Below are 22,412 nucleotides of genomic sequence, written 5' to 3'. Positions count from 1 at the left end.
TAGGTGGGGGACTAGGAGGAAAAAGGGAGGAGCCATGTCTGCCTCACTCCCTAATACCGGATCCCAGAGTTACCAGCTTTTATTCACCTTCTTCTCCAGACCTGGCACCAGGCCCGGCAGGTAGTGGACCTTTAGTAAATATGGAGTCTGTGAGTGAATGAACGGTGCTCTGGCTGGGTCCTGGGCACCAGGCTAGGTGGGCACTTTCCTTGTACATGTCCCAGGGGGCAGGGGGTGACAGAAGAAGGGTTGTCATCACTCCCATTTCTCAGATTGAGAAACCGAGGCTCTTAGAGCTAAGCAGAATGCAGAAGGCCACACAGCTTGTCAGTGCCAGCTCTCAAACCAAAGAAGCCTCAGCCACCAAATGCCTGTCCTCTCCACTCCCCTGGCTGCCTCTCTGACACACACACTGGCTGGCTCTGGGTCTGGTTATCTTCAAGGCTGAACTCCTTTCTAACAATCAATGAACCATGTTCGACAAGCTGTGAGTTGCTTGGGGCAGCAGCTCTATCTCTCTCATCCCTACAGGCCCCTTGGCTACCAGCACAGCCCTTGAACACAGTAGGTGCTCAAAACATGTTTGGGGGATTAATTTTTTCACACAGGCTCGGGCTTCATGCTTTGCTGCTTGCACAGTATGGGGATCGCTTACAACTTATAAAAGAAATCAAGGGGATATTTATTATGGGGCCCCTCCCTGCACAGAGTCAGAGCTGTCTCTGCAGCAGGACTAGTGCCCTCCCTAAAACTTGCTCCTGTAGCACAGTCAAGGGCTGAGTCACATGAGGGTCAAGACCACAGGTGTCACCTGGCCCCCATCAGTGCTAGACTATGGACTCCTGTCGCATGCACACGTAGTCTGACCTTGCCCTTGGCTAGTCTGAGGAAGGAGATTGGATGGAGGCTGCTTCCTGGCTCTGTCCGGGGTGCTGAACTCGTCTTTCCCCATCCCCGGCCTCCTCCTCTAACACAGTAGCAATTTAGAACCTCCCCGGAGCCAGATAAAAATATAGATTCCCTGGCTCCTTCTTTAGGCACTTGTGTTCTGAGAGTCCAATATAGACCCTTGAAAGCTGAAATCTGTTATTAGCAAATATCCAAGCACCTGTAATTCTATCCAGACAGCTCGGTACTGGCCTGAGTTTGAACACTGACCTCAGTAATCAGCTGATCTTCATAGAGTACCTGCTATGTTCCCAGTGCTGTGCCACATACTGGGAGGCACAGTATGCGTCTGGTAGAGTCTCTGCTCTGGGGGATAATTTATGAAGTCATTTAGGAGGAGAGGTAGAGAGAGAAGGAGGGAGAGTACCACTTTCTGTTTTGTGGAACACAGTACCAGGTGGATACCTTTGCCTTTATCCAGCAAGATGAGCTGAGGAGGCTTGTGAAGGTAGCAGTAATCAGAACTATCACTAACATTTGTATCTTTCCTTTGGGTGTCCATTGGCCTGTGTGCAAAACATGGTGTGATGCCTTCTGCTCCTTCAGAACTTCTCACCACCTAAGACCCAGATCCAACACATCAAGTGTTCATGAATCCTACACACCCCCAGAATTTAGTCCTGCCTCCCTGCACCCTACAGTTCCTTTTCATTATTGTTTCAGATAATGTTTCAACTGAGATTTGAGCTTCCTATTGCGGGCTGCTACCTGATTGCCCTGTGTAGCAGCAAACACAGGGACACCCCCCCACCCAGGAAGTGTGCAGTAAATTCTTATTGGAGGATGAGTGGGGACAGTGGGAGGGAGGAACGTGCTCAGGGAAAATGCTACTGGGTTACAAAGCAGCTGGGACAAGTGCTCAGAACCAAAAGAAATCAGGGTGGGCCTCAGGGAAACCAGGCAACAGGCCAAATGCAAATCAGGCAGGGGCCAGCATCCAGTCAAGGTCTGCCTCTCCTTTCTCTGGGTGTTTGGGGATAACAGGAAGCGGAGCCAGGACAGCTGTGCCCAATGAAAACAGATGTTCTCTGGGCCTAAATGTGGGGCATGAAAGAGGGCAGAGGGGAGGGGAAAAGGGAAGGAGAGGACCACAGCCGGTGAAATAGAATAGCACAGACCTTCTTTTATTTATTTAATTGTATTTTTATTATAGAAATTTTCCAATACCTACCATAAAGGAGGAAATAACAGGAGGGATTCCCATGTGCCATCAACCCAGCTTCAACCTCCACCTTGCCAGTCTCACTTCACTCCTCCCTTTGAGCTCCTTTTTTTTGAGACAGAGTCTCACTATGTTGCCTTCAGTAGAGTGCTGTGGCATCACAGCTCACAGCAACTTCAAACTCTTGGGTTCAAGTGATTCTCTTGCCTCAGCCTCCCAAGTAGCTGGCACTACAGGCACCTGCTGCAACACCCAGCTATTTTTTTGTTGCAGTTGTCATTGTTGCTTAGCTGGCCTGTGCTGGGTTCAAACTCACCAGCCTCGCCGTAACCACTGCGCTACGGGCGCCAAGCCTCAAGCTCCTTTCTAACAAAAATCCCAGATCAGATCATTTTACCCATAAATATTTCAGAATGTATCACTCCCATATGAGAACATTTCTAAAAATAAGCTCAATATTATTATCATGCCTAATAAAATGAACAACTCTTTTTTTTTTTTTTTTTTGTAGAGACAGAGTCTCACTTTATGGCCCTCGGTAGAGTGCCGTGGCCTCACCCAGCTCACAGCAACCTCCAACTCCTGGGCTTAAGCAATTCTCTTGCCTCAGCCTCCCGAGTAGCTGGGACCACAGGCGCCCGCCACAACGCCCGGCTATTTTTTGGTTGCAGTTTGGCCAGGGCCGGGTTTGAACCCGCCACCCTCGGTATATGGGGCTGGCGCCTTACCGACTGAGCCACAGGCGCCGCCCAAAATGAACAACTCTTTAATATCATCTAAATATCATCTAATATGCAGGCCATGATCAAATTTCCTGACTTTCCTAAAAAATGTCTCACAAAGGTTCACATATTTGAATCAAGATCTAAACAAGGTCCGTACATGGTACTGTGGTATTTCGTCTAGTAAATCTCTTTTAACCTCTAAGATTGAAAATTCAGGGTGGCGCCTGTGGCTCAGTGAGTAGGGTGCTGGCCCCATATGCCAAGGGTGGTGGGTTCAAACCCAGCCCCAGCCAAACTGCAACAACAAAAAAATAGCCAGGCGTTGTGGCGGACGCTTGTAGTCCCAGCTGCTCGGGAGGCTGAGACAAGAGAATCACATAAGCCCAAGAGCTGGAGGTTGCTGTAAGCCGTGTGACGTCATGGCACTCTACCAAGGGCAGTAAAGTGAGACTCTGTCTCTACAAAAAAAAAAAGATTGAAAATTCAATCTCTTGGGGCGGCGCCTGTGGCTCAATCGGTAAGGCGCCGGCCCCATATACCGAGGGTGGCGGGTTCAAACCCGGCCCTGGCCAAACTGCAACCAAAAAATAGCCAGGTATTGTGGCGGGCGCCTGTAGTCCCAGCTACTCGGGAGGCTGAGGCAAGAGAATCGCTTAAGCCCAGGAGTTGGAGGTTGCTGTGAGCTGTGTGAGGCCACAGCACTCTACCGAGGGCTATAAAGTGAGACTCTGTCTCTACAAAGAAAAAAAAAAAAAATTCAATCTCTTCCCTTTTATGCCATTTTACTCGTTGAAGAACCAGGTCGTTGGTCCTGTAGAATGTTCCTCATTGTTGACTCCCTCGTTCTGGTGGATTGAGGCCTCATGGTTAACATGTTGCACTGTCCTCCTATTTCCTGCAAACTGCTCTTTAGGTCCAGAAGGTTGATCTGATGTAGGACCAGTGATTTTGGCAAATAGACTTCCTGGGTGGTCCTGTGTCCTGAGCATCACATGAGTGATACTAAGAATGACGGATGGGTTCTGGTGCCACCCTGGTCCCTCCATTATACGTCCACTATCCCCTTGCCCTCACTGGTGTTAGCACCTTTTGTAGACTCTTGAAACACTGACAGAGCTGAAAGAGACCTGAGAAGCCCATTCACTCATTTTTCTATTCATCCCTCAAATGTTTATTATTGAGCACCTACTATGTTAGGTCATGAGCCGACAGAAGGGACAGGCTCCTGGGGCCACGGAGCTAAGAGTCAGGTGAGGGCAGATGACAAGCACATACCTGAGAGACATGTCTGTGAGGGTGAGGGGCATGCAGAGAGTTACTGCAAGGGACAGTGATTGACAGCCACCGGGTGACTGTTGTATAGTGGGGCGTTAGGGAGCTCCCTAGGAGGGGACCCGGGAGCTTGACAAGAACAAGCCAGCCATGCAGCAATGGGTGGTGCACTCCAGGGAGAAGGAAGAGCTGGTGCCAGCAGAGAACTTAGCACCTGCTGGGGAAAAGCAAGGCAGCCATAGTGCCTGAGCCAGAGAGCAGGGGGCTGGGGGTGGGGTGCTGTGATAACAAACCGGATGGGGGCGATGGCCAACCCAGCACTGCTGCTGCCCCCTCCTCAGCTGAGAACTTGAGCACAGAGAGGGCAGGGAGATGAGATTTACTGAGCAGCTCCCCTGACTCAGGAGCCTGCTGTGCAGGATTCCAAAGCCTCACGCAATTGTTCCTGGGAGTCATTGCACCCACTTCACAGATGAGGGCAGTGAGCAATGAAATCACCTGCCTCAAGGCAGAGCAGACAGGAGGGTGAAGCCAGGCACGGTGAGGCTCTCTGACACTTCAAGGTCATCCCACAGTGAGATGACCACTGCAGAGCCAGGCTGCCTCGAATCTTGGCTCTGGCACCAAGAAGGCCTGTGACACTGACCAGGGGCCTTCTCCGCCTCTGTGCCTCAGTTTCCTAATCTGTAATATAGGATAATAGTGCCTACTTCAACTAGGTGAGGACGAAATGAGCTAATCATGTGAAGGACCTAGGACAGTGCCTGACTCCCCGCATGCACTTGTACACCTATGTTTATATTGCCACTGTCATATACCTACAGCAGGCAAAGCTGAGGTGACAGGTCACCAGCCTCCTGGTGTGGAGTCCCCCTTGCTCACTGCCTGCATGAGGTCTGGCTCACAGAAGGTGCAGGGGCATCAGTTCAGTGTTGCTGGGGGGTGAGGGGGCACGCCTTGGGCTGCTGTCCACTCCTTGCAGTGGGTGGGCACTGATTGGAGAAGACACCCCTATAGATAATCTCCAGGCTCCTTCCAATGCCTTCCCCAGGGCAGGGCTCCTGCTCTGCAGTCATTCTCTGTCCCCCTTATCACCCTTAGCTGTCCAGTCCAAGGGTCAGGGGTCAACCATAGCCCTCAATTTATCCCACCCACAAGCCCCCTAAACCAGGCAGGTGGGGGCTCACCAGCCCCCAGGCTAATGTTGAGGAGGCTGAGGGGCAGCTACATGCCCAGGAGACACAGCAAGGCCAAGACAAGGTGGTCCAAACTTGCCCCCACTCCACTCCTAGCCCCTGCCTCTGGGGCCCAGATGGGTCACCACAGCACAGGGCACAGGGAGCTTCAAAGCCTCAGACACACAAATGGTTAAACCCAGCCTCCCTCCTTCCTCTCTCCCAATTTTGATCCTTGCTGACTCTGCTCCCCCTCCCTACCCCCAGCTATTCTGGGACAATAGAGGCAGCAGATGGCCCTAGTCCTGTTCCCTCCACCCGACCCTCAGGATCTGGGAACAACCCGAAAATCTGCGGCTGCTTCTAAAAGCGGGCCGACCAGCAGCCTTCCCCGGGCAGGGCGGGGCAGTCAGCGGCTGTGGATGGCCCCATTCCATCCCCACAGGGCTTCAGGGCTGGGGCCATCCTCACTCGGCTTGACTCGCATCCCACAAACCCAGCATTAGGTCAGCCCAAAAGAAAGGAAGCTTTGGAAAAGCCCAAGCAGCTGGGCTTGTGCACCTGACCCACTGTGTGACCACAAGCATGTGGCAGTCCCTCTCTGGACCTCTCATCCTCAGAAAACAAGGGGCTGGGGCTCAGATGCTCAGCAGACACCCCAGACACAGATGTGGCCAGAACAAGGTTTCTGGTCCTTCAAGGTGCAGGATGTACGCCAAAGAAGCCCCTGACCGTGGCTGCCTCAGTCAGAGCCCTGCAGACCTCAGGATCTCTCCTCCCTCCTGGCTCATCCAAGATTCCCACTGTGACCCCAAGTCCCAGATCACCAGGCATGACGCAGAGTGGGGAGAAGAGGCCCCCCATCTCTAACCCCCACTATGTGCCATCATGCCTGAAATTTCACCACAAGCACTTTCATTCATTCATCCAACCTCCCTGGCATCTAAAATTCTTAGGGCACTTGAATTTACTCAGTGCCCACCTTGGCCGTCAACTTGCCCCTAGGCACCTTGATCTGACACCTGCGGCTGAATCCCTCAGCTTTAAGTCCCCATTTTGCCTTCCCTGATTCTCTCACCTCCCCGACCCAGGCCCTGAAGGCATAGAAAAGGAGAAACAATTCCCAGCGCCAGCACCTCGTGGCACATACACCCTTATATACATGAGGTACACACATGTGTAACACAGGTATACAAACCACACATATATCCTCATGCACAGATGTGTAGAAGGGGTCATGTCACACACACACACACACACACAAGCACACCCTCACACACCCGACAGAGTAATAACAGTCACCACTCACTGAGCCTTTTCTTTCTCTACCAGGCTATGTCACATGTATGCGCCCTTTACAAATATTATATCATGCTACCTAAAGCAACCACCATCACCACTGTGACAGAGAGACCAAAAGCCTTAAACCAGTCAGGAACACTTTGGCAGCGTGTAACAGAAAACTGGATCAAGAGAGACTTAAATAAAGGTTTAATTTTCTCACAGAACCAGATGCTGGAGGAGACGTCTGTGAATGATTGTCTTGGCCTTTCTTCATGGCATCAAGGTGGCTGCCCCAGATCCAACCATCACACCCAGGTTCACAGCAGAAAGATGAGGTATACAGCTGCAAAACCTTCCTCAGAAACTGCCCTATGGGCTTTGTTTAGTTCCTTCTGGCTAGAGCTGGTCACATGGCAGCCCCTAACAGCTAGGGAGGCTGGGAACATGAGCAAAAGGATTGTCACACCTGGCTGGGCCCTATTATGATCCTCCACTGGGCTTGGGAGTACTGAGATTCCAAACAAAATCTGATCTTCTTAGTAAGGGGTGGGGAACAAGGAGCACCTGGACACTGGCCAGCAACAGTATCTGACACAGACCCTGGATTTTGCCATTATTCTACCTGGGTCCCCTCAGCAATTGGAGACCCAGCCAAGGAAGCCACCCCTCAAGTGGCTCCAGGAGTGAGTGACCCAGCACTGGAGCACCAGGGGAATGACTGAGAGGTCAGAGCCAGGAATAGGGGCCAGACACTACCCAAGGCCCATGTCACTCTTTAAAGGGCAAGTAGGCTTTTTCCAATTAGGCCACCTAGGATGTCCAGCCCTCAGAGCTTCTCTGGCCATCATCTGGTCCACCAGGTCCTGTGCGCTGTCCAGCTCACCCCTGAGGTGCCTGGGATGCCTTCAGTGCCAACTACTACCATCTAGATCCTGGGCTTGCCCACCAGCCAGAGGCCCTGCAGGGACTGCCTACCACAGGGCCCCGCCTACCACAGAGCACCTTCCCAGGGCCTTCAGTGCTGCCTTAGGAGATGAGGGACAGTCCGAAGCCTCAGCCCAATCTTTGCCCAGAGTTCAGGATTCATCGGACAACCAGCTGTGGACACCAGGGTGTGTCTGGGTAGAGAAGACAGTGGAGGGAGCGAAACCTGCAGAGAGACCAGAAGTGGATGTGACAGTCACCCCCACTCCTCACCTTCCCCCACAGGCTCCGGGGGCACATGTCACAGGGATAGTTTGGAGCAAGGTTTCTGAACCTCAGCACCACTAACATTTAGAGCCAGACAATTCTTTGGTGTGGAGTTGCCCCATACCTTGTAGGATGGTTAGCAACACCCTGAAGCTCTACCCCCCAGATGCCAGAAGCAACCTCCCAAATCCTAATTATTAAAAATGTCTCCAGACGGCTCGGCACCTGTGGCTCAAGTGGCTAAGGTGCCAGCCACATACACCTGAGCTGGCAGGTTCGAATCCAGCCCAGGCCTGCCAAACAACAATGATGGCTGCAACCAAAAAAATAGCCGGGCGTTGTGGTGGGCGCCTATAGTCCCACCTACTTGGGAGGCAGAGGAAGGAGAATCACTTGAGCCCAGGAGTTGGAGGTTGCTGTGAGCTGTGATGCCACTGCACTCTACCCAGGGCAATAGCTTGAGGCTCTGTCTCAAAAAAAAAAAGTCTCCAGCCATTTTTGAAAATGGATTGCCAAATGTTTGGAAAACATTGCCAGATGTTTCCTGTGGGCAACTTGAGAACCACTGTTTAAAGAGAAACTTCAAAGCCAGAGAAGTGATAAAGAGACCTCACCTGAAGCTGGACCATCTCACCACATGTATCCAAGTCTCTAGTTGACAGCAAACTATAAATTCTAGAATGCTCAGGTTTGGAGGAAATTTAACAATTTCAATTTTTATTTTTTCTTTTTGTTTGTTTGGTTTGAGGCAGAATCTCACACTGTTGGCAGCGCCCATAGGTCAATGGGTAGGGCGCCAGCCACATACGCCGAGGCTGGCAGGTTTGAACCCAGCCCGGGCCTGCTAAACATCAATGACAACTGTAACAAAAAAATAGCCAGGCATTGTGGCGGGCACCTGTAGTCCCAGCTACTTGGGAGGCTGAGGCAAGAGAATCACTTAAGCCTAAGAGTTTGAGGCTGCTGTGAGCTGTGACACCATAGTACTCTACCCAGGGCAACATAGTGAGACACTGTCTCAAAAAAAAAAAAAAGCTCACACTGTCACCTAGCTTAGAGTGCAATGGCATCATCATAGCTCACAGTAATCGCAAACTCTTGGGCTCAAGCAATCCTCCCACCTCAGGCTCCTGAGTAGCTGGGACTACAAGCATGTGCCACCATACTAATTTTCTAATTTTTTCTGGCTAATTTTTCTATTTTGAATTTTTCTATTCTTAGTAGAGATGGGGTCTCACTCTTGCTCAGGCTGGTCTCTAACTCCTGAGCTCAAGGGATCCTCCTACCTCAGCCTCCGAGAGTGCTGGGATTAGAGGCATGAACCACTGCACCTGGCCAATAATTTAAATTTTTTTTTTTTTTTTTGAGACAGACCCTCAAGCTGTCACCCTGGGTACAGTGCTGTGGCATCACAGCTCACAGCAACCTCCAGCTCCTGGGCTCAAGCGATTCTCCTGCCTCCGCCTCCCAAGTAGTTGGGACTACAGGTGCCCACCACAACACCTGGCTATCTTTTGGTTGAGCAGTCATTGTTGTTTGGCAGGCCCAGGATGGATTTGAACCCACCTTAGCTGCTTGAGCCACAGGCGCCAAGCCAACAATTTCAATTCTTAAACCTCTTTGCAGCTTAGCTATAACTTACACACTTCCACTGATGTGGAGCTCACCCCATTAGAAGACAGCTTCTTTCATGTTGGAATTTTTTTCCTATATTGAACTAAAGTCTATCTCTTTGTTGTTTGGCGGGCCTGGGCTGGAAAAGTCTATCTCTTTGTAATGTCCAACTTGTGCAACACAGCCTTGGCCCCCAGGGTCCTCGGAATAGCTGTGAGGACAGGCACCTCAGCAGAACCTCAGGTTCCCCCAAGGGTCACATACTTCAAATAAATCCCAAGTCCAGACAGAGCCTACAAAGGCTTTGGGGAGGTCCCCTGCCAACTCCTCACTTGAATTTGATGTTCCTCTCTCTCCCGACTACACCGGCTCCTTTTTCTTCCTTGAGCAGATCAAGACCTCTCCTGCCCCCAGCCTTTCTGCATGCTGTCCCCTGTTCCTAGAGCACTCTGCCATCTATTCTTCTAGATAACTCCTGCTAGCCCTTCGGATCCTGCATGTTGTCCTAATATCATCTCCTCAAGGAGGATTTCCCTAGGTAGCCCCCACCCCCCAGCAGCACCAGGGCTGTCCTTATGCTGTCCCATAACAGCCCTTCATCCCCTATACACCCGATGTCCTGGATTCCTCATCCCCCAGGATTCTCTCAGGACAAGTCTCTATCACTCAGGTAGGCCCAGAGCTCACCCTGTCCCCTCCCCTACCTGTTGCCTCCCTGAGTCCCTGATCACTCCCCCAAAGGCAGGATCAGGGCTCTTCTCCCAGTTCCCAGTCTCTCCCTATGTCACTGACAAGGGGCAGCAGTGGGAGTAGAGGAGTGGGGGGACACTCTGACTGCCCAGACTTGGAACAGATTGCCGCGGGAGGGAGGAGCTCCCCGTGGTTGGAGGCATGCAAGCAGAAGCCAGCCTCCAGATGCTGGGAGGGGATCAAGCAGCATCAGTTCTGAGGTTAGACCATTGGGCCAAAGTCCATGTGCCTCCCCCACTCCTCCCTGCACCCACCCCAGCAGCCACAGCCAGAAGCACAAGCCACAGTTGGCCAGTGGGGATGTGTGGAAAGGAAGCGGCATGTCACAGGCTGCGCTCCAGGACTGTGCTTTGTCAAATACAAAGAGGGGCTGAGTTGAGTGGTGCCAGTCTCCCTGTGGCCTGTCCAGGGCAGAACTGGAAGGCGTCATTCCAACCCTCCACCTCCCTAGAAGAACCATTTAAGAGTGGTGTCAAAGAAACACGGAGCCTAAAAAAGATAAAAATTCTTCCATTAGCCTGGAGTTCCACCGTGAAAGCATCTCTTTTGCTCAGTGAAGACATGTCGGTCCCTCGGGTGTTCCCGAAGAACCCCAGAGGATCAGGGCCGAGAAAGCCCTTCATATCCATGATGTCTCAGAGAGGAGAAGACACTTGTTCAAGGTCACACCGCAAGCCAGTGGCAAAGCAAGAACTGAAATCCACCGCCACCACTCCCAGCTTTGTGTTGTCAGCCACCAGGGCCTGTCCCACTCTTCTCCTACCCAGCCCCCCATCTTTGCACACCTGGACTCAGCTCCAACTTCTCATGCCAAGTTTGTAGCTCCCAGACCCACCTGGAGGGATCATCCTCGGGAGAGAAGGGGCCTGGTAGCTTAATGACGTTTAGTCTTCCTTCAAAGACACCATAACTGAGGGTGACCTAGGCAAGGAGAAAAGAATGTTGGGGGTGTCCCCCTGGGAGTCCCCACAAGGGGGCAGCATCCTCGCAGGAGCTGGCAGCTAAAACCTCACCAAGGAACCCACCCCCTGCCCCCAAATTATTTATAGCTTGTAGAGCATTTTCCTGCTTGTGATCCCATTCACTCCCTCCACAGGTCAGCTCACCTGGGAAAATGAAATGACATCCTCACTCTACAGACTGGGAAACTGAGGCCCAAAAGAAAAAGGCATCTTTCCAACAACTTATGCATCTAGACCAGAACTGAGGTTTCCTGAGGCTCACTGTAGGGCCCTGGCAAATCCTGAGCCCCTCATCCATCGTGTAATAAGGACATGGGACCAAGATCTGAGCTCAGAGGCAGAGGAGCCACAGTAGGCTCAGGAGCCACCCAGCTAGTGTTCCAATCCCCCTCTGCCCTATGCTAGCCACTTGCTGTGGTTCTGCCTGTAGAGTGGGGCTAATGTTAGTAACTGACTTCATGTGAATATCATAAGGACCAGAGAGTTAGAGAAGGTAGGAGACAGGTCATGTAACCCAAGCCCAGCCATCGGCCAGTAAGCCCAGCCCTGGGATCTGGGAAAGAGAGGAGCTTTCTCCCACTGCTGTAGAGGAAACCTGGGGCTGCCATCTTGGAGCATGGAGGTGAGCCTGTCAGAGCATAAGACTAATGTGGAGAACAGCATGTAAGGGAGGAGAGAGGCCTGGGAGGCCATCTGAACACCCAGAGCCCATCAGGCCTGGCAGTCCCAGCCCTCAGCTTCTCAGTTATGTGAGCCAACTGATGCATTTCCATTTAACCAGTCCAAGTTGAATTTCTGTCACTTGCAACCAAAGGGTCTGACTCATGCTATTGGGCAGAAGATCCCAGGGACCCTCCAGCCAGAACCACCTGCAGAGTTGGAGGGTGGCACCTGCAAGGCAGATCCAGTTTGACCTTTAAGCAGAGCCATTACCTGCCAGGTGGTGGGATAGGATCCCACCCCACCCCCTGGCCTAACATTATGCCTGAGTGTCCCCCTTGCAGATCTGTTCCTTCCCAATAACCTTTGCACAGTCCTTTGCTAACTAGGCCTCAGTTTCTCCATCAATAGAAGATAGCCAAACCCCAGAATCTAGAGTTCCAGGTTGCTTTCAAATTCCAGCAGGGAGGGGACCTCATGTTCTTGTAGGAGACCCATCCATTTCCCTCCTCCCCTCATTACCACCTGTTCCAAGACCAGCTCACCTGCTCCGGGAGCTGGGCTACCCTCAGCAGCTGCAGAGTCTCCAGGTGGGAGTGGAAGAGGGGACTGGGTTGCAGATGGCCGCCCAGCTTGCACTCGATGATGTAGCCCACAGTGCAGTCATCGGGTAGCCGGATGAGAGCAGATGTGTCCACAAAATGGGAGCCACTGAGGGACAGAGCCGGACTATAGCCACTGGCCCTGGCCCTCCACACCTAGAGCCCCCAGCCCAAGGCCTTCTACCAGGACCAGCTAGCAAAGCAGAGTGCTGCCTCCTGTGTGCTGTGTGGCCTCAAGCAAACCAGGAACCCAGCGGAGCCTCGCAGTTTCCTCTTCTGTGAAATGGGGATGATAAGTCCATGCCTGCACCAGGCTATTGTGAGAGCTAATGCCAGGGCAAAGCACACAGGCCTTGGAGCCAGACTTAGCAGCTGAGTGGCCTTGAACCTGGGTGACCCTAGACATGCTTCATTTCTCAGTGCCTGAGAAACAAGGCAAACACCACCTTCTCCCCTGGGTATTGTGATCCTCCTGGTGAAGCACAAGCCTGGTTCACAGTCAACCCCCAACACAAGGCAGTGTCTACTGATGTCGCTGTTAATAAAAGTAATGGCCTGCCCAGGAAGATCTCTCAAGGCCAGAGCTTTGCCACTTCCAAAATGCCAGTGTCCTTCCCCTTTACCTAGGCTTCCACTACCTCCAGGATCCTCCTCATCTGGGGCCCTCTAGGGCTGTCCCAGCTCAAATGCCACCTCTTCCCAAAACCTTCCCTTTGCCCCCATCCAGAAGCCCTTCTCTCTTCTTAGAGTGCCCCTCTGCTTGGCCTTCACCTCCCCTGTGGCACTGACCAGTCAGAAGAGAGCTGCAAGGAGAACCTAATGTTCCCAGACTCTACCAGGTGCCAGCCTGGACATTTTCTCATTTAACCCTTACTCTATCATTGGCTATTGTATTATCAGGTCCATTTACAGGTGGGAGACTGAGGCTCTGGGAGATTACATGACTTCCTGTACGTGGCAGCATGCACTCGGCTATGCACCCCGAGGGCAGGGTGGCAGGAGGTTTGCTCATCATTAACTGTGCTGCTCTGAGACACAGGTGAACCTGGGGAAGCATCTCCTGAGCTTACTGTCAAGCTCTTCCTGCCATGGAGGTCCCTCATGTACACCAGCATTCTCCCCCACCTGCCTGCCCTCCCGCCTACCCCTGGGTCTCTGCTTACCTGGCCCATGGGGCCATCTTCAAAGCCAGTTTGCGGTTGATGCAGAAGCCAGCACCCCCCGTGGCGAACCAGAACTGTACCCTCCTCTGGGAGAGAAAAGGCCAAAGTGCAGAATGAGCATGGAAGGTGAGGAGGATGGGGGCAGTGGGGGGAATGACCACCCAGTCCACGCTTCACCCCAACCAGCATGGCTCAAAAGCTATTGTGCCTGTCACTAAGTCTTGCCACAGACTGTCACTATTATGCCCATTTTACAGGTAAAGAAGTCAAGGCCCAAAATCACATAGCTAATGAAGCTAATGATGAGTGGTAAGGTCAATAATCAGACCCAAAGCCAGCTGGGTTCTGGTTAATTAGACATCTGGTATTTACCCACCAGCACACCTTACATTTCCACTGAGAAATGTCTCTTTGGAAAGGAATGCCAAACACAGAGGTAAGCCCGGGTTGACAGGGCCTGCATGTGTCCATTTGGGTGCTGAACATGCGCAGAAGAGACATGGCTCAGAAATGAAGGTGAGCTGCGTCCCATACACCAACCCTTTCTAGTGTCTACCCACATGTCAAGTCCCATCCCAAGGACTTGACTAGGTGACCTCATGTAACTCTTCTATGATACCACCCTATGAAAAGGGGTTGTAAATCACCTGTTTTACAGATGAGGAAACTGAGGCACAGAGAGGTTAAGTGACTTCAGTCAAGGGCACAAAGCCAGATGGTGGCAGCACTGGTATGTGAACCCAGGGAGCCAGGCTCTATGGTGAATTTTTGAACCCCAAAGGCAAACCAGTTAGGTAGAGGCGAATGGCCCTGGCCTGGGAGGTGTGGGAGCCTGGGGATGCTGAGCTCACCTGGACTTATAGAGACTTGCTCACACACACAGCCCAGGGGCCCAGAGCATTTAATTAGGGTTTAGAGGCTGGTAAGTGCTGATAATTAAGGCTTTGTGTTTTCTCCTCTTGGTTTCCCTAATGAGGCAGATGGTGAGCTGGGGAGGGAGGGAGAGCCCTGCAGAGCGCCCAGCTCCTGCACCAGATACTGTCTCTAGGGAGGGGGCCTCACGATCTGCCTTTTTCCTAGAACCAAGCAAGCCCCAGAGGCCTGGGACACCACAAAACCTGAAGCCTGTGGGTCCTGGGGTAAGGGAAAGAACCTTGCAATGTTTGGGACATGCTTATTACTAAAAAATTCATTGTTTATCTGAATGTCAAACTTAATTGGGTATCCTGGGGCTTTGTTTCTTTTCTAAATCTAGCTACCATAATCAGTGTCCATCAGGTCTGGAATTGAAGCTGGTACTGGGGTCCCCTGTTGTGCCAGTTGTCAATTCTTCGGCCACTGGTGAGTGAAGAAGCCTGGAGGGGGAAGGGGGTGCCCTGGGGAGGGAGACGGGTGTTCTGGGGCTCAAGCAGCAGCATCTTGTCCCCTGGTTCAGCGGCAATCTAGCATTTTAACAATCTATGCAACTGCTTGGTGAGACCAGGTGGCTAGGAGCCCTGCCTGTGGAGGCAGGAAGCCTCAGTTCACCTGCATGCTCATTGTGTGACCAGGACAAGCCACTGGCTCATGGGTGACAAGGCCTTACCACCCACCCGTCTCCATGCCTTACTTACATTATCTCCAGCTCCCTATTTCACAGCATAGGAAACTGAGGCCCCTGGCCCAAACCCAAGAAAAGGGACCAAATCTGAAACTCAGTCCCCACCACCCCTCTCCACCACACCCTTCCCCTGTGGCTGGATGGAAGGAACCAACCCCTGACCCACCGTGCGGTTGTGGGGCTGCGGCTCAGCCGCATGGATGGGCCGGTTCAGGCTGGGCCGGCCTACGTAGATGTCTTGGGCCACAGGGAAGGCTCTAAGCAGCTGCAGCAGCACCCTTGGGTTCACATAGTTGTCATCATCCACGTGGCAGAACCACCTGTGGGGTTGGAAGGGAGACAGTGAACCTTTGGGGGAGCCCAGGGTTGCCTTCAGGCTCCCCCTACACTCCATAGCCAGTCAACAGTTAGAGGATTGGAGGGGGGGGGTGGCTAACATTTAAGGCACCCGTTTTGTGCCAAGCAACATGTTGTGTTAGCACGTTGTGTCATGAAGAAGATGTGCTCACTGAACGGATGAGGACCAAGACTCTGAGAGGTTAAGACACTTGCCCAAAGTCATTGAGCTAGGGGACAGCAGGCTGTAACATGGCAGGATTTGAACCCAACTGATCTATGGGGCCCACTGCATATTGCCTGCTAGTGGGTAGTAGCTGAGTTCAGGCCGCAGGAGATCCAGGGGTTATACTTACTGGACCAAGACCTGTTCACTACTTCAGGGGGTGGCCTAAGGCTAAGGCTGCACCTAGCCCCGGAGACCCAGGAACACCTACCTCAGCCCACTGGCCAAGAAGGCATCGAACTCCGCAGCCATCTTGCAAGACAGAGCTGGGTGGCTATGCTCTGCGGAGCAGTTGGTGACCACAAGGTGAGACCCTGAACAAGTGAGGAGGAGTCAGGGGACCTTGCCCCGCTCCTCCTCTGAGAATGCAGAGCCAGGCCAGGCCTCCCACCCTCTCCCATTTTACACATGGAGAAACTGAGGCCAAAGCAGGGCAGACCTGCCCAGGGCCATAGAGCTAGGGGACAGCAGGCTGGGACCCAGGTGTCCAGGGTCAGGTCTAGCATAGCCCCTCCCCTCACCCCCACTGGTTTCCAGGGAAGGAGTCTGCCCCCATCCTGGGCACAAGGGAATCCCTATGTGTTTCCTGGGAACCCTCCAGCCAGGGTATAACCACCCAGCTTTCCTTGGCAACACCAGAGGGCTCACCCCAGCCCAGCCCAGGCCGTTACCCAGTCTCTCCTGGAGGCTTTCATCTGGGCCGTCGGTGAAGATGAATGTCTAGGAAGAAGGAGGGGACAGGACTCACCTCAGACAAGGGCAGCCCCAGGCCAATCCACAGCCCACCAAGCCCAGCCCCAGATGGCCTCCTATCCAGGCAGATCCATGGCACACTTCTGTCCTCCTCCAGTGACAGACACACACCCCTCTCATGGCCACATGCTCCTTTAGGACAACATACCACACCCAGCTTTTGTAGACACACAACTTTACCAGCCCTTAGAGATGCAGTCACAGCCACACACCCTGGGCCGAATCTCACCCTCTCCTGTCTCTCTCACACACACACACACACACACACCAGTCACACTTGGTCTCTGCACAGTCACTATTCACAACCCTAAACCCTTTGTCGGCAGACAAACTGAAAAGACTCATATGCCCACACCTGGAACACTGCACCCCTTAGGGAGATAGTCACACTTCCAGGGCCACACAAACCCCTGTACAAGTGAGGTGACCTTGAGCATCTCAGAAATGTTGCCTCGCAGCCTAATCCAGCTCTCCCAGGTTGGGCACACATGCTAACAAGAGTATTTGCACACCTGATCCCCCACAACCCTCTCTAAGCTCCATGAGCAGGTGTGATGATCTGTTCCCTTCCCATATGACAAATGGAGACTGACAGACCAAGGTTGGCAAGTGCAGAGCTTCTCGCACCCAAGCAGGTCCTCTTTGTCCACTGAGCACTCCAAGGGTATTCAAGGGCCTCCTCGACCCTTGGGCCACCCTCCCCAGGGCCTGAGACAATTCTGCACCCCTTCCAAGTGTCCCACCAGTTTAAAGTCCCCAGATTACCCCATCCACTGCAGGTACCACAACCATAGTCTAGCCCTGTCCAAGGTCAGGGCCCCGAGCTGCAGCTCCACCCTGCTCACTCACAAAGCTCTCCCTCCTTTCCAGGAATTAGCCCTTCAGACAGAATAGCCCCTGCCTTGAGCCTTACTTTACCCGCCTGTACAATGAGGGGTGACAGAAGCTGTGACAGGAAAACACAGTTCTGTATCAAAGAACAAGGAAGAGCTGACAGCGCAGCCAGTCTCGGCTGCTTGTGTCTCAGAAGAAACTGAGGCACAGGAGGCCAGGAGGCCACAAGTCGGGGTTGGCACAGGAAGGGACAGGAGGGAAACAGGCGTCTCCCAAGGCACATGGCCAAAGACCTGCTTCTGAGCCACTGTCATCCTTTGGTACAATATTGCAAGATTCTGCCTCCTTCCCACAGGTATGCTGTCCCATCAGGACCAGAATCAGATAACACCCATATCCACCACCAGCTTCTTGCACCTTCCAGAGCTCCCTACTGCCCTTAGGATACAGGCCAGCCTTGCCTAACTGTGGCCTGTAAGGGGTCATCTGATGCAGCTTTATCTCATTACTTCCTGTCCACTGAGGTTTCTCTTAGCCCAAGTTTCTTTCAGCTCCCCAAGTATACTATGCACCACACCCCTCTGAGCCCCTAACTCTTTCCAGCCTCTAACTCCCAGCTCTGGCACCACTTCCTCCAGGAAGTCTTCCCTCCTAACACCCTTCCCACTACCATCAAGGCCCCTCCTCAGTCCCTGTTCCTCCTTTTGCTAACAGCCTTGAGTTATAGAAATGTATCTCTTGGGGCAGCGCCTGTGGCTCAGTGGGTAGGATGCCAGCCCCATATACCAAGGGTGGTGGGTTCAAACCCAGCCCCCGGCCAAACTGCAACAACAAAAAAAAATAGCCGGGCTTTGTGACAGGCACCTGTAGTCCCAGCTACTCAGGAGACTGAGGCAAGAGAATCGCCTAAGCCAAGGAGTTGGAGGTTGCTGTGAGCTGTGACACCACGGCACGCTACTGAGGGCAATAACATGAGACTCTGTCTTTACAAAAAAAAAAAAAGAAAAATATGTATCTCTTCTCTGCCCCCCCAGACAATGGCATCCTGGAGGCCACAGTCCTGGTCCAATTTGTCTCCTTGACCCATCTGGCACCTGGGTCTCCTTAGGGAGGCCTGGACAGTGCCCACCTTCTGAGCCCCTCTCCCTAGGGTCTTAGCCGATGCTGGAGGGCCCTGGATTTCCACAGGAAGTATGCTGGCGATCCAAGCTCGGGCCCTGGCCACCTTCTCCATGCAGCACAGTCCCTCGGCAATGCCATCAGTCCCTGTGAAGCTAAGACTCACAAGTCCACTTCCCTCCCCAGCTCCTCCCTGAGCCCCAAGCTCTCAGATCCCCTGGGGCTTGACTGTGGCCCTGTGCTTCCCCAGACCTGGTCTGCCTCCCTCCTTGCTGGGACCCAAAGCCTCCGTGGCAGTGCCTCCCCCTTCTCACACACTGTAGTTCTCCCCTCCCCACACTCACATTCTCCAGCCTGCCCTTGTCACCTCCTGCCTGCTTTGGGGTGGCCCCTCCCCTAGCCTCCCCACTCTGTTCTGCCCCCACCCAAGTCTGTTTTCAACACAGCCCCCAAGGGATCCTGGTAAAGAAGCCAGGCCTGTCATGCCCTGCTCCTGGCAAACTCTTGCCACCAAACAGCTGTCAGAGAGTGGAACTCTCTCAAGCGGGAGCACAGGCCAAATGGACAAGGGACTGTCCGTTGATGACAATTAGTGAGCCTGAGTAAGGAGAATGATGGAAAGGTGCGGGGCGAGGGGGCCAGGTCCAGAAAAGGGCAGGAGAGGGCAGTGAGGCTGGTGGTTTCAGCCCTGTGAGTCCGGAGGTCCCAGAGTTTCTTTCCTCTGAGCTGAGGGCTGCACTTGATTTGTTTAAGGAAGGGCCCCTGACAATGGTTAAAACTTCACAGGCTGCAGGAAACAAAAGGACACGCAGGCTGCTGGGGTAGGGGAGGGGGTGGCTGGGGACCATCTGCTGCAGAGGGGGGAGATGCGGGGCCTCTGCCACCTCCCTCCCATCCACAGGGGAACTAGGGAAGAGAAAGGCTCACAAGAGCACAAAACCCGCCGCCCCAGCCCACCCCCTCAGCCCAGGACAAAGGCCACACACGAGCCCCAGCCCAGCCACAAGGCCCACCTGCCACCCCCACTGCCCTTAACCAGCTGGGCCAGTGCCCAGCACTGGAGTTAACCAGCTCAGGGTGGGTTCAGACGCTCCTGTCCTGGGCAGATGGGGAAATTGAGAGACGAAAGAGGGAGGGCCTTGGTCGAGGTCACAAGGAGAAATGATCCAAAGGATGAGAGGCAGTGGGATGGCGAGAGGGGGCCTCCCTGCCCTCTTCCGCCATCTGAGCATCCTTCCCTCTTTCAACTTCACAGACACGATTGCTAGACTCCGCCCCTTGCTCTAGGATCCAACTGAACGAACTCCTCTCCTACCTCTGCTTAACTTTGCTCAGTTTTTTCACTACAAAATGGGAATATCAATATCCACCCCTCAGGCTGCTCTGAGGGCTAAAGGGAGAGAAGCAAGCAGCGGGCAGTCACCCCCCACCCTCCCGTGCCTGATCCGCATCTCCATCTGGGAGGGAGCCTGGACCTAGAAGGGGTCTTGCTTGCCTCTCTGTGCCAGCCTGACACTGCCAGGCACAGCCACCCAGACTGAGGCTCAAGCACCCTCTCCCAGGCCTTGGCAGAGGTGAAAGGCACCCGGCCGGGAAGCAGGGGCTAGGTCCCACAGGGCTCTGTCGGCGATGCTGGCACTTCCTCCTCTCTGGCCTCAGTTTCCTCATCCTGGGCAAAGGCACCGCCAAAGTGATCCAGACAAGACAGGAAAGGGCCTCAAAGCATGTGAGGCCACACTCTGGGTACACACAGACAAATAAACAGGAAGGTCTGTGGGGAGGGCCAGCCTGGGCGGCTTCCGCAGGAGGAACCAGAATCTCCCCAAGAAGAGAAGCTGTGCAGAGTGCCAGGAAAGAGCTGGGGTGCTCATGTAAAATTTACTAAGTGTAGAATAGAAATGTCTTAACACAATAACTAAGAAAATGCCGTGAAGGTTATGTTAACCAGTTTGATGAAAATATTTCAAATTGTATATAAAAGCAGTACATGGTACCCCATGATTGCATTAATGTACACAGCTAAGATTTAATAATAAAAAAAAAAAGGAGCTGGGGTGCTGAGGGCCTGGCCGGGAAAATATTAACCCCACATGCAAAGGTGTTGGTGCCAGGAAATCAGAGCAGGGAGGGGTGCCCCCTCTCCAGGGGTCCCTGGCCTCTTCTACACATCGCCTCCCCCTTGCTTGGACTCACAGGAGCCCTCAACCCCCTTCAAAGTCTCAGTCACTTCCTCCTTCTGAGTCAGCCACCAAAATGGGGACAAGGTGTGCGCACGTGTGTGAATCCACCCTCCACATCCCCCAGTGACAGTCCCCCACACTCCAAATGGCTGATTTACTTGAGGTGCGAAAGGCTGCCGGGGACTTTTCTTGTCGAAGCTGCCCCCCGAAAGGCATATGCCATGTGTGCACCCACACACCTCTGTCGCAGCACGTCTAACACTTGCCCCTGCTTGTGAGCATACACACACACACACACACAATCCCACTCACCAGGCCCACCTCCCTCGACCTCTGGCCCAACACTATCTCAGCTACCACCCTCATGGCACACTCTCTCTTCCTATCCCTTGGAAGCAGCCCCACAGGAAGCCAGCATGGGAGGGGAGACATGATTTCCCTGGGCACACCCTGGGCAGTAGAGGTGTGAGCAGGGGCTGCCAGGAAGCCTGAAGGGATGCCTCCCTAGTAGACGCCCCACCTAGACGCCCCTGCCCCAATCCTCCACCCTCAGAGCCAGGACAAGACAGTGTCAGGATCTCTTGGAGACCCCCACCCCAGCTGCCCAACAACCACCACTACCCCTGATGCCAGGCTGAGCCAGGGTGGACAGGAATGAAACCCCTATGGGAGTCAAGAGGGACACCCAGGAGGGACCCAGGAGCCTGGCACAAGGGCCCAGCCCGGCTCCTAAAAGGGGTGAAGAGGTGGGCCTGCAGTACATTGGAGTCAGGGCCAGTGAGGAGCACCCACCAGGCCACAGGCAGCCGTGGAGGCCCCGGAGGGAGGAGGAGTAGGAAGGTGAACCCAGATGGAGCAGGCAGTGGGCAGCTTCTCCCTGACGGCGACCAGGAACCCCAGCCCACCAGAAAGGCTTCTGTGAGCCGCTCACAGTAGGGGCCCCTCCCAGGACCCAAAGTCTCCCACTGGTCACCTGTTCCCTGGTCCTGGAGACCCATGTGTCAAGCAGCAGCTCCAGACGCGAGTGGTGGAAGGCCTGGGTCGTCTTGACAGCAATGAAGACATCGTGCAGCTGCAGCTCTTGGGGTCCAGGGCTCGGCTGGCTCAACTGGGGGCTCTCCTGCCCCCTCTGGGGAGACAGGCTTGTGTGATACCGTAGGGACAGAAGCCCCATGCACAGGAGGGTGAGCAAGGCTCCAGCCAGGCCCCGCAGGAGCCGGCACTGCATTGGCCCGGGACCCCAGACAGTTTAGCCCTCAAATCCCAACTTTACAGGGAGGAAAGGCAGGTCGGGCGGGAGCCTCGGCAGAGGCAAAAGTCTGGCAGGCATCGAGGAGCTGGCCAGGAGAGGAGAGGTAGGAGCCGGGGCTCTGGCCCCCGAGGCTGAGCCATAGCAGCCCGCCGCCAACCCTCCACCTGCTCGGCCCTGCCCGCCCGCTCCCGGCTGCCTGGCCCCGCCCCTGCTCAGCCCGGGGGGCGGGGCCAGGCGAGGGGAGCCCAGAGGTGGCTGGAAAGGAGGCCCCAGCTGGAGGGGCAGCCGGTACTGCCAGCTGCTGGGGTGGAGGGGAGGGAACAGCAAACCTCCATCCCGATGGAAGAGGCATCTCCCACCTTCCCACGCCTCAGAAACCTGTCAGCTGGGCTCGTCCAACACCCGGGACCGTGTAGTGTCCTGCACCTCTCAGCCTCTCAGCTCTTGACCACATCTCCTCTGGTCCTCACTCACCCATGTTTTCTCTGCCAGGCTGAATTCTCTTTGGACTGTAAGAGCGAGCTCAAGGGTTCCCTCCTGCAGGAAAGCATCCCTGATGCCCCCCTCCCAACCTCTGGCACGCCCTCAGGAGTTTGCTCAATTC

The 22,412-nt window shown here is 53.9% G+C and overlaps 1 protein-coding gene across 2 annotated transcripts; it reads right to left on the bottom strand.

Moving 5' to 3' along the window:
• Positions 1 to 3,384: 3,384 nt before the first annotated feature.
• Positions 3,385 to 21,996, bottom strand: MFNG (MFNG O-fucosylpeptide 3-beta-N-acetylglucosaminyltransferase). Of its 2 annotated transcripts, none has more exons than XM_053584022.1 (8): positions 18,387 to 20,151; positions 16,342 to 16,390; positions 15,882 to 15,984; positions 15,275 to 15,428; positions 13,509 to 13,594; positions 12,289 to 12,454; positions 10,957 to 11,042; positions 3,385 to 7,716 (listed from the first exon to the last, which is right to left on the bottom strand). In XM_053584022.1, exons 1-8 carry the CDS (start codon positions 18,489 to 18,491, stop codon positions 7,650 to 7,652), a joined length of 816 nt encoding a protein of 271 aa, XP_053439997.1. In that variant the 5' UTR covers positions 18,492 to 20,151; the 3' UTR covers positions 3,385 to 7,649. The 2 variants fall into 2 exon arrangements, with proteins under 2 accessions (XP_053439997.1, XP_053439996.1); XM_053584021.1 differs by lacking the exon at positions 18,387 to 20,151 and adding an exon at positions 21,530 to 21,996 and having other exon boundaries at positions 3,395 to 7,716.
• Between the last annotated feature and the right edge of the window lie 416 nt (positions 21,997 to 22,412).

Source organism: Nycticebus coucang, chromosome 3 (assembly GCF_027406575.1).
Source record: "Nycticebus coucang isolate mNycCou1 chromosome 3, mNycCou1.pri, whole genome shotgun sequence".
Classification (NCBI taxonomy): domain Eukaryota; kingdom Metazoa; phylum Chordata; class Mammalia; order Primates; family Lorisidae; genus Nycticebus; species Nycticebus coucang.
Note: the sequence above shows the minus strand (reverse complement) of the source record. Positions and strands in the feature narration are given on the sequence as shown.

What these genes read in the sequence shown, in the direction of transcription:
- MFNG (XM_053584021.1), bottom strand. Translation starts at nt 21,784, where the DNA reads ATGCAGTGCCGGCTCCTGCGGGGCCTGGCTGGAGCCTTGCTCACCCTC. An exon ending in CGCAGCCCCACAACCGCACG is followed by an intron (nt 13,595 to 15,274) that starts GTGGGTCAGGGG and finishes TTTCTCTCCCAG; the next exon opens with AGGAGGGTACAGTTCTGGTT. An exon ending in TAGCCCAGCTCCCGGAGCAG is followed by an intron (nt 11,043 to 12,288) that starts GTGAGCTGGTCT and finishes CTCCTTGCCTAG; the next exon opens with GTCACCCTCAGTTATGGTGT.